Consider the following 11,225-nt stretch of genomic DNA (forward strand, 5'->3'; position numbering starts at 1 on the left):
TTCAACAATTAGAGATTAGAAACGGTACTGTCAAACTGTGGAAGTAAAACACAGGAGGGAAATAAACAGACGAAGGAAATAAAATACTTCATGGGTTCGAGGAAGAGTTTGAAACCTAAAATTGACAACTCATCTCCAACCTTCCACGTATTTTTGATAAGGATACAGAAAAGTGGTTGCGTAAATTCATAAATAAAATTCTGTATTTTTCCCAAAACTGGGCCAACCTGAACTAGGCGTTAAAATCATCTATATATTAATAGGCAAGCATGTTTCTTTAAACCATTTTTTCTCAGATCATGTGCATCGAAGAGAAAATCTACTCATACTGTTGGAAAGATATTTTCCTGTAGATGTGCAGAATCCCTTTAAAAAATTAAAATAGGCTCAAAAAAAATAAGCACAAAATATAAATTTGAAATTAAAAAAAAATTTACATGGGCTTTATGGGTTGCCATGCTGGTGACAAAATGACAAAAAAATATTAACAGAAAATTGAAACCAATGTAATAAATTCCTATCACAATTTTATTTACAGCGTGGGGTGAAAATAGGGAAGTCTGTAGGCCTACATTACATATTTTTGGTCGAGCTTTAGACCACTGGACGACTTCTAGTCTAATTTAATCTACACAGGTCATTCCTTTTACATTTACACTGCATTTATCATCAATGCTTTAAAGTACTAAGTTACAGTTTAAAATGTTTGTACTTGAATATTCTAATAAATGACAGTGATAGTTTTCAGCTAAGAAAAAATTTTTGTGTCGCCTAAGTATCTAGTATAGAAGATCTTTCAAGAATCTACTTAATAATAATAACACAAAATTTAGTACAGTAGTAGTAGTTAGTACTATGGCATAAAATCCTACCAACCTACCTCCTAAATAATTGTATCAAATATTTTATAATTTCCTATGGAGATAATATTTCGACTTTTTCAACGTTCGACCTTGAGCCCCAGTCTGCAACCTTGGCAATCACCGAAGTCGAAGGAACGATGGTTATGACGATAGACCGGAGCGAGTGAAAGTTGAGGTACAGCGGAACACGGAACAACCGACAGGAACAGTGACACATCGGAACGACCCATCAGTTGTATAATAGTGTATTCAGCGATAATTTCAAATTTAATAACGGACAAATGTGTCTTTGTTGAATGTTGATTTCTTGATTTTGATTTTATGTTCAACAATGATCAACAATTTTGATAAATTCTAAAAAGGCTTTTACATGACCACCAGAGGAGTCATTGAGCGGCTCATCAAATTTAGATGCACCATCTGACAATTAAATTAGATTAGATTAAATGTTTACGATGTTTACACACCAGGAAGATTGGTGAAAGATGAGTGTTGAATGAATTAGACATCTTTGTTTCATTCTAAGATCAGTTGGTCAAGCTAGTTCCTTATATTTTCCACTAAAAGTCCAATAACCAATGACAACTAGGTTTGGTTTTACCGTTAAAAATATGCTGGCTTTTCTCAGGATCGAACTGGTGACATTCTGATTACTTGGCGAGCACTGTAACCACTCAGCTACTCGGTTAAACAAACTAAAGTCAGGTTTTTGATGGTGCAAACCTGGAATCAGCTGTCTTTCATCATTAGGCTCTGATAAATAATTGTTGGTAAAGAAACAGCTGATGTCAGTCAGTAACAAAGCTACACAGATCATATAAGTAGATTCTCGCTCTTCTTTCACGCCCCTCTTCATACTGTACTATTTATCACTCATCTTACGGTCAAACGTCCCCATGTCCGTCAGCATCTTAGTTGGCAATATTATTTATATATTTATGGGTATATTATTCGCTGACTTGGGAAACTGTTGGTGTAAGTCTCTGAAAAATAGAGCTGTTACTGTCTGGAAAATCTCCATAAGACATACTCATCCCAAACTCATTCGCCAGACCTCAACCATTGACTATTGGATCCTCAACTCAAATTTTGTATAAAATCTCGTAGTAGTTATTGTGATATAGTAACCTTCAATAGCTATCAGCTTAAATATCATCCTTGACCAAATGGCATATATTGATAATGATACGATCTCACTCGTCCCACACTCATCTTCCATTAATTTGGGTGCAAATGCGTAGGTGCATCCACTGGAATTACGACATTAAATGGCAATTTATGAAAAAATTGATAGTTTTGGGCAAGGTTTCTCGTCATGACGAACATTTGAAGTATATGGTTTATGGGGGTGTGACTTTTAGTTTTCTCAAAACTTCATGGGTACTTTGGGATTTATATATGGACTAGCAGAGTACTCGTCCTTCGTACGGGGTTGGCAAATAAGTATAAAATGCTTATTGCAGTTTCGATCTTTGCGTACGCAGCTGTGTCCAGACCCAAATATATTGATTTTGCGATACAAAAACGGCACCTACCCAGTTCGGACGGGTGAAACCAAGAGTGTTCGAGTCAGTCAGTCTCCGCGCGGCGCACAAGTGAAACTCCCGTCAGACCACACGGATGTCCGGCTACAACCAGGTCGTGTCCCGGATATCGGTCATGCGTCCACACGAGCCCCAAAACTTATTTTACAACCGGGACGTAAAAAACCCGAAAATCCACCGGATTACCCGGCTAAAGGGGGAAAGTCGGTGAGGACACATAGGAGTATCGCCACTTAGAGTGTTCTATAAAGTTCCAGGTGTAAAAAATGCTTTCAACGTGAGATGGTGAGACCCTATCAACAAATTTTAGGCAAAAAAATTGCCCAAAATGAGATCACCCACAGGGAGAAAGTCAGAGTGGTCTCATGATTAATGAAGGAATAATCACCAATTAGGAGTGTCCTAAGTGGTTCCAGTGTAAAAAATGCTTTCAACGTGAGGTGGTGAAACCCTAATCAGCAAATTTTGGGCAAAAAATGCCCAAAATGAGATTACCTATAGGGAGAAAGTCAGATTGGTCACATAATTAATGAAGAAGTATTCTAGGTGCTTCCAGGTGTGATAAATGCTTTCAAATTGAGTTGGTGAGACAATATTAACAAGTTTAAGGAAAAAATTGCCAAAATGAGAATACCCGGCTACAGGGAGAAAGTCAGAGTGGTCACATAATTAATGAAGGAGTATTCTAGGTGCTTCCAGGTGTAATAAATACTTTGAGAACGTGAAATGTTGTGATTATTGTGACAAGCTTAAGGCAAACGATGAACCGAAATCGGATTACCCATCTACACGGAGAAAGTCGTTGAGGACAAATGATATTCAAGGATAATTCACCAATTAGAAGTATTCTAAGTGGTTTCAGGTGTAACAAATACTTAGAGATTGCGAGATGTTTTTCCTTAAAATAGTTTTTGGTTCGACTTAAGGAAAAACGCCCAAAATCCTTTGCATTGTGGCTATATAGAAAAAGTTGACGTGGCCACATGATTAATTAGGAAGGTATTCATCAATTAGGTGTTCAAAGTGGTTTAATGTTGTTATGTGAAAAAATGTGTTTAGAACGTAGGCCTATATTGTGACCACATTGGGTCAGTTTCTTGTCAAATTGTTGTAAGTCGCCTTAAAGTTATGAAATATTATTAACTGTTAGGGTTACATAGTAATTGAGTCAACAATGATCATTTACATATTTTAAATATCATGTTGCATGAGAATGTGTGGAATTTCTTAGTGTCAGATGAACGTATTGCGTGCCAACCAGTTTCTTTTTGTAAGTAAGCTTATTACAGAGACTAGAGCTACTATGGAATGTACTTTCTCCAGCTACAGAAAGTAATAAAATCTCAAACCTCCCATAGCTCTATTGGTTTAGTTTTTCTAAATGACTTTGAGTGTTTTCACTAAGGTAAAAGCACTTTTTTGGCACACCTGTACCTGTAGGGAACCAAATGCAGCTTCTTACTCTATGGCTTTTAATGTCTGACTCACAACATGGAGTAAGCGAAGTAGTAACTTGATTCTTTAAGATTCAGTACAAAGTAGAAAAATCGATCACGTTTTATATATCTGAACGCTGCGTTTTTTTAAAATATTTTTTTATGAAATGGCGCACATACGAACCACTATAGGGATCATAATGGTCCCAATAATTGGAACCATAATTAGCTTATAATTGGTACTTTAAGCCAAGTATGAATGTAGATGAGTGTAGGATGAGTGGCGCGGTCTTATAGTCTTGTTAGTGAAGGCCGACATGTTCCGACTAAGGGACTTACATACAACATATAGTGGAAACCGAACCACATTTTTGCCTTGGTATATACGAATTTGTCTAATTATCAGGATAGTACTGCGGATAGTCGTAGTACTCACTAGTGCGGACGTTAATCCACACCAGGGAAGTATAAGTGTACATATAATACGTTGGTATAGAGTTTAATTAATTGTTTAAGTGATCTGTATGAACTATTAAGGCATCATCTTTAGGCACTGGCTCTCGAAGTCTGTAAACCCATCACCTAATGGGTAAACATAAATGTATCACACACTGTTTCTTACTCTATGTCATGACTGTTGCAGAAGACATAGAAGAAGTTATCACGCTGCAGTATGCGGCTTTCAACCGTGTTCGAACTGCTAGTTATCGCATTGCTGATAGCTTTTGCAGCTTCAAGAGTAATAGGTGAGTGCCTACTTGTTAAACTAAGTTTTCATGAAGTGAGTTTAAAGGTAAACGTTGACATTTTTAAAATTGTGAAAAACTAACTGGCAGTTTTTGCATTCAGGCTTTATGTTGATTAAATCCACAAATAAGATGAAATATTGAAATTGAAATAAATAATGTGTTTTTTTTTTATTGGTCTATATTGCATCCATATAATGACTGGTGTTTGTGAACCCCACAATGATCTGACTGCTGAAATAAGTGTTTTTGGAATGGTTTTACATGTTATTTTTGTCTTTTTAGCAGATTTCTAAATTGCAAACGAAGTTTTTCACTGTTGAAACGAGTGTAGGAAGACAAAATGTTCTTTGCCTTTTGGTTGCCACGTTAATAAACGTGTTATCCTTCTAGAACTAAAGAACAGCTTAAAATGTTATTAATTTATAAATATTTATAGAATTTCTAATTTTTCTTTGTTTTACTTTGAAAATATGATCGAATATGATGGTATAGTATTTTATTTGGTCCTACTAATCCAGATATCTAGTGCTCACCTTTATGAAGTTAGCCTAAAATTGTTCTACACAATCTGAAATGTCTGACAGTTAACATAAAACGTGAAGAATTTTACAAAAAGAACCTTGAAAGACAGTTGTTCCCTTGACTTTTTACGCGACGAGGGAAAAGAAAGCCGCGAAAGTTTTACCGCGAACTGTCGTCCAATAACGGTTGCCAGACTGGAGTCATTAAGTTGTACGCGTGCGTGATGTACAGACTACAGAGAGTAGATGGCATGGCGCATGCGCCCTCCTTGCAACACTGCTGAACATGAGAGGGTGGGAAATAACATGTTTGAAAATTAAGTAAACATCTATGCGGACGTAAATTTTCATTACTGGTTATAGCTTTATGGAAGGGAATTACAGTGGAAAGAATGAAATAATGAAAACTGACCAAATCCATTTGCAGCCTCCAATTCCTTAAAATTTAATTTGGGCTTACCGTACTTTAGGTTAGGTTTTGTAATGTTTGTACTTTTAACTAACGACTTGCATTTTGCACCATTTGAAGACAATTACCTTCAAACTACTCGATCGTTCAAATTAGGGTCCGAGAATCAATATGTCCTGGAACCAGAGTCCTGACTACCCTACAAAAACGAATGATTATAAATCCATCAAGAACACTGAGTAGTGAGATGGGTAGGCCTACTTTGATAAACTGAGTAGTGCATGTATCAAAGTCTAAACTGAGATTCCGTCAGCAATTATACCACAGACTCTTTTATCTAAACTAAACTTAAACTAAACTAACCTTCAGATATGCCACTTGTCCCACAAGGCCACAAAGGGATTTGTAGTTCATCACGTAAAGTAGACATAGTAATGAGAATCTTTTGTTTCCAGATGGCCCAGACTCGTCCAAGACTCTAGCAGGATCTCACAGATTCACTCTCCGGAAGGACCGTCAGCGCCAGGCACCTCCGACCATCGTCGACCCTCCCCCCAGGCACTGTACATGCTCCTCTCTCTCATGTAACTGCTGTCGGGACTTCGCCCTGCCAGTCGTTCCCATCAAAGGGCCTGGTAAGGACACCATCAAATTGCAAATCCATCACCTTTCTTCAGCAAAAGATTTTTGACCTTCCAAATACTGTACTATAAAAGTTATCAGGAATTGGGCTATGAGGCCTTGAATAGTCTTAAAAAGGTAGTTGGTTATATAAAATAGGTTTATTGACCATAAGCCAAAATGTCCACAGCCATATTGCAAGACACCAATAATAGTATAGCCATAGCGTACAGGTTATATGCAGGGGAGCAAATTTAGCAAAAATATGAACCTTGTGTTGAAAAATCTACTTTATAGCTTAGAATCTGTCATAAGTTAAATTAAGGTAACCTACGTGGAATCATCAGACATAGACAAGCTCCTGTCTGGGTGTCTGCTGAATTGCTATTACCCTTTAGTGACCTTAGCTTATTTATTTCAAATGTTAATGCAAATTTGATTAAACAATAGCTGCTAATCATGAGTACCCACATCTTGATAGTATACCAAGATATATTAGTATACTAGATATATTTGTATTTTGTAACACACAGAAAATTGTATACGGAAATACGCTATGGTTAAATTATAATCATCATTCAAAACTTAGATAAGATTACTAACAGTTTCTTAATTTCAAGGTTGCGCCACAGTTACCTACCTGAGAGATGACGCCATGTTGATCACCATGAGTTTCGGCGATCGAGTCCTGAGGAACATCACTGTCAACAGTAAGTAGATAGTCGAGCACGGAAATTAGTTCAAGCACTGGCAAAGAGCTTTTTGGACGAGGATTGAGCGATACTTCGTCATACTACAAATAGGTCATATATCTACAAACCAAGAAACAAATTTTAAGGTTTTCGTTTTTACACCAGTTGACAAATCTTTTGTATTCGATCTCGTAACTGTTACGTGATACTCGAGGTAGCAATTCATTTGAAACTTGACTTACTATGTCCAACAAGTTTTGGGATAAGTTTTTACTTACACTATAGCCATTATTTTGGAAATCCCAAAATACTAGAAGTCACAAAAACACAATGCCATTATATGCTTCACGCGTGTAACATCAATGAGAGGTTAACTGTGGCCAATGATTTGACAACATTAAAAGTCAGCTGTTGCGTCACGTTTTTAAAATCTAAAACTGATCGAAAAAGAACTGTTCGGCAAAAATAGGCTTTCACTTTAAGATTAACATGTAGCTAATTCTAGTGATCGGAAAAGGCAACAAGGGAAGGGAACATATGGTATTTTAAATGAAAACAGCAAGTTTCCAGCCACTTTTTAGTATTGAAAGTCATATAGTTCCGCGTAGTATGACAAAAACACTTTTTGAGTCTATGGTCCTGATAGTTTTTCGAATATCTTTACTGTTTATCAAATTATCCCTCTACTAAAGCATCATCATCCGCATTAGTTGATACAATTAAAAATGCTATTCTCACTAAAAGTGCTATTTCATTTCAGGTAGAAAACCGAAACCGATCTGTATGGGAATGCCCGGAGGAATATCGAAGTTCTGTGGGAAACTCTACAGCATCAAGAGGGATGGTGAGAACTTCAAAGCTTGTCTCGCTTTAGAACTTCGCGCTCTAGACGACGTGGAGGCTGCCTTGAGAGTATCCTGCTTCAGGTTCGGTCCAGGAGGAGTGTCTGTAGAACCCGGCGAGGCACTTCCAGCAGAGAAGAACAAAGAAGACGAGGACGAAGAAGACGATGATGATTATGGGCTAGGAGAACTTGACGATGATGATGACGATGACGACGAGTTCGGTCTGACAGGAGGAGAAGAAGATGATGACGATGACGAAACCCCTCCTGCTAAAGACACTACTTACAACGACGTCGACTCTTCAGACTCGGACGCTGACGATGACTACACCGGGCTGGGCTCACTGAGTGAAGAACTCTTCGGGGGATTCTTCGGAGGTGGTAAGCCAGGGGCTAGCGATGACGATGATGACGACGATGATGATGACGATGACGAATACTCAGAGCCACAGAAAACACCTCAGCCTCAAAGTCCACCTCAGAACCAACAACCTGCCTCGCAAGTGAACTTGGTCGTTATGCAACCAGTGATTGTGAAGCCTGCTGTTTCTACGCAGAAGAAGCCGGCGAAAAAGCCAACCAAAGTGGAAACAGCTTCTCCAACAACTGTGAATAAAAGGGTAAGACCAACTCCCGCTCCAGTGAAAACTACTAATGCACCTGTTAAGACTTTGGGAACTTCCACAACACCCGTTTTATCTCAAGCTGAAAGTACTACATCAAAATCTCCATCGAAGAAGAAAAAGAAGCCAGTCAGAACTCGAAGACCAGCGTCACCTAAACCGAGCTCAACAGTGGCAACAGAAGCAACCCAAGCCACCCCGACCGTCATCACAGCGACTACAATGACAGTGAACGTCGTGCAGGGCAACATCAATCTCAATGAAACAAAGCCTCCGAAAATTCAAAAGCCTTTGAAGGATTCATCATCAAAAATACCAATGAGTAAACCGATCATAGCCTCTAAACCTATGGAAAACGAAGAGGGAACATCGTCTGACAGTAGTAAAAACTCATACGTAAATGAAGAAATCACGTTAAATGGTGGAACAGAAAAGGTAGAGACGGAAATAAACGAAGTGACGACACAAACAATAATGCAGAATACTATTCCAGTTGATGAAACAATGGACGATAGTTTACACCAGGCGAACTCACAAAGAATATCTAATAGGAAACCTCTTGTTCCTCAGAAAGACGGAGATTCAGACAGTATGAGTACAACTATCAGCATTGCAAACACCGCTGAAGAAACAACCGATCACGAAATGAGTCTTGCAAATGAAGAGATGGAAGATTCCGACGAAGATACAGATGAAGCTGAAGATGGAACAACTGAAAAGTATGCTGAACAAATTGAAATGGAAGATGAGCCAGCTGTTTCTAGCTATTCTGTAGAACCACAAAGTTCGACCATTGCAACTGAACTTTACCTGGAAGAAGGCACAGATAAAACAGAGACCATAAAAGATACCAAGAAACAAAAGGAGAAAGAAAACAGCGATGAAGACAGCGAAAACGAAGATGATGACGATGAAGACATAGATATTGGAGCTGATTTAGGATTGGGAGATGACGACGACGATGAAGATGAAAGTAAAGAAACGACAGTGACTATCAAAAACCCGAAAGAAAGAGAAGAATATGACGAAACTGATGTTGTAGATGCTTTTCTTGACGAAGACGATGACGAGAAAGACGAAAAAGAAGAAGAAAGAAAACTCAGTCATGAAGCTCCTTATAAAATAAACCCACTTCTTTACCGGCTTGCAAGGATATCATCAGGGTCAATAGCAACTGCCAGGCATCTACCGAGGTTTTCTGAAGGAAGAAATAGAAGGAATAACAAGAGGATGAGGTTTCCTTCTTTAGCAGTAGAGACATAAAAGACATACACGTTTTCTCGTGTTCCAAAATTTCATCTTCGCTATAAAAGTTAACTATGCAGAGTTAGGTTGATAATTACTAGCCATAAAAGTTATGCCAAAGTATTAGCTATAACGTTCTGGGTCAGTGGTAAGCCTTTTATAACATTTGATAACTTAATTTCTAATAAACTAAGAATCCACCGATTTTCTGGTGTTGTAAAAGGTTTTCCTGGAGCTCAATTTCAGCTGGTAAACCAAATTCCGAGTAGTGTAGATGTTCTTGGTGTTTGTACGGGGACTCCTGTCAATATGGATGGAATTTTCTTGTGCTTATTTATGTTATATATTTATTTTGTATATATTTTTGTATAATGCGATTATTTATTTAATAAATTTTGTACATACGCTCATATTCGAATCTGTTGTTATCACTTATTTTCCCTTGGTCTTTTTGTTAATTCTGCTATAAGTGTTCTAAAGGTAGAATAATCACCAAGTAAAATTTCCAATCATGAACAGGTTTTTTGCAATGAAATAAGCCTGAGATAGTTTCTTTTGATGGTTTATGAAATTCCGACAAACTAAATCAAACAAAAACGTATTTATGTTGTAGTTTCATCGCATCTCGATCAACCCAAACCAATTATGGATTGACGGAACGTAATCTTATGTTTGTCTCGATCATAATTATTGTTAACAGTTTTCTATTCTATTCTCTCCACGTAAACGTAAACGGATGTTTTACTTTTCAACAAAAAGGAGTAACTATTAGCGAATTTCCCATATAGGGAATAAGCTATTACCGTAGTACTCATGGTAAGACCTGGACGCGGGTCCGATTTTTTTTTTCGTTTTGAGGTCCCTAGAGGCCAAAAACACCATCCGTTCAAATTCTAAAAGATCCCCATATATATATATATATATATATATATATATATTTATATATATATTTATATATATATATATATATATATATATATATATATATATATTTATATATATATATATGTGTCCGTCAGCACGATAACTCGAGCAAAAATGATCCGATTTTGATGAAATTTGGTACAAACGTGTAAACGTACGTTTTTTCGAACGAGTTCGCGATCCAGCATGATCGGACCATGGGAACGGGGGTTTACGGGGGGTTTTATGGGGTAAAAATAGGTTTTTCCCATTTTTGACCCAAAAAACATAAAATTTAGCAATTTATTTCCAAACCATTTTGTAGAGCATAAAAAAACAAATAATTTAGTATATTGAAGCGTTATTATGCGCCTAATGGTTACGGAGAAAATTCCAAAAAATTGTAAATTTAAAATTCCCATGTTGTTCTTATGGAGAATAAGTAAACTGTTGTAGTTTCCTTGTTTGTGAACATATTTTGATCAAATTTGGAAAATGTTTTAATTTCTTACTAACTATTCACATTTTACAAAAAAAAAACAGTTTTACCCTCCCTGATGCAGCAAACCTAAGTACTTGTTAAACTAATTCTATTTAAATCAAGAATAAATGTTATAAGTAGACATTTCAGTGTAAATCCAATCAGTCAAATGGAAATTCGCTTAGTCTGCAGGTTTGCTGCGGCGGGGGTATATTATTATTACCATGTAATTAGGAACCGTTTTTTAGAATACCATCAAATATATTTTCATCATATTTAAATTTTAGAAAGTTG

General features: G+C 37.1%; 1 protein-coding gene across 1 annotated transcript; it reads left to right on the forward strand.

Annotated features, from left to right (window-relative positions):
• The first annotated feature begins 4,491 nt into the window (after nt 1–4,491).
• On the forward strand, nt 4,492–9,965 carry LOC128996679 (probable serine/threonine-protein kinase kinX). The gene is made up of 4 exons (XM_054422114.1): nt 4,492–4,589; nt 5,978–6,157; nt 6,764–6,853; nt 7,596–9,965. The coding sequence occupies exons 1-4, from the start codon at nt 4,517–4,519 to the stop codon at nt 9,563–9,565; spliced, it is 2,313 nt and encodes a 770-aa protein (XP_054278089.1). The 5' UTR covers nt 4,492–4,516; the 3' UTR covers nt 9,566–9,965.
• The last annotated feature ends 1,260 nt before the right edge of the window (nt 9,966–11,225 follow it).

Source organism: Macrosteles quadrilineatus, unplaced genomic scaffold (assembly GCF_028750875.1).
Source record: "Macrosteles quadrilineatus isolate MER2022 unplaced genomic scaffold, UCM_ALF_1.0 Scaffold_6__1_contigs__length_79288215, whole genome shotgun sequence".
Taxonomy (NCBI): domain Eukaryota; kingdom Metazoa; phylum Arthropoda; class Insecta; order Hemiptera; family Cicadellidae; genus Macrosteles; species Macrosteles quadrilineatus.

What these genes read in the sequence shown, in the direction of transcription:
- LOC128996679 (XM_054422114.1), top strand. Translation starts at nt 4,517, where the DNA reads ATGCGGCTTTCAACCGTGTTCGAACTGCTAGTTATCGCATTGCTGATA. An exon ending in CGTTCCCATCAAAGGGCCTG is followed by an intron (nt 6,158 to 6,763) that starts GTAAGGACACCA and finishes CTTAATTTCAAG; the next exon opens with GTTGCGCCACAGTTACCTAC. An exon ending in GAGGAACATCACTGTCAACA is followed by an intron (nt 6,854 to 7,595) that starts GTAAGTAGATAG and finishes ATTTCATTTCAG; the next exon opens with GTAGAAAACCGAAACCGATC.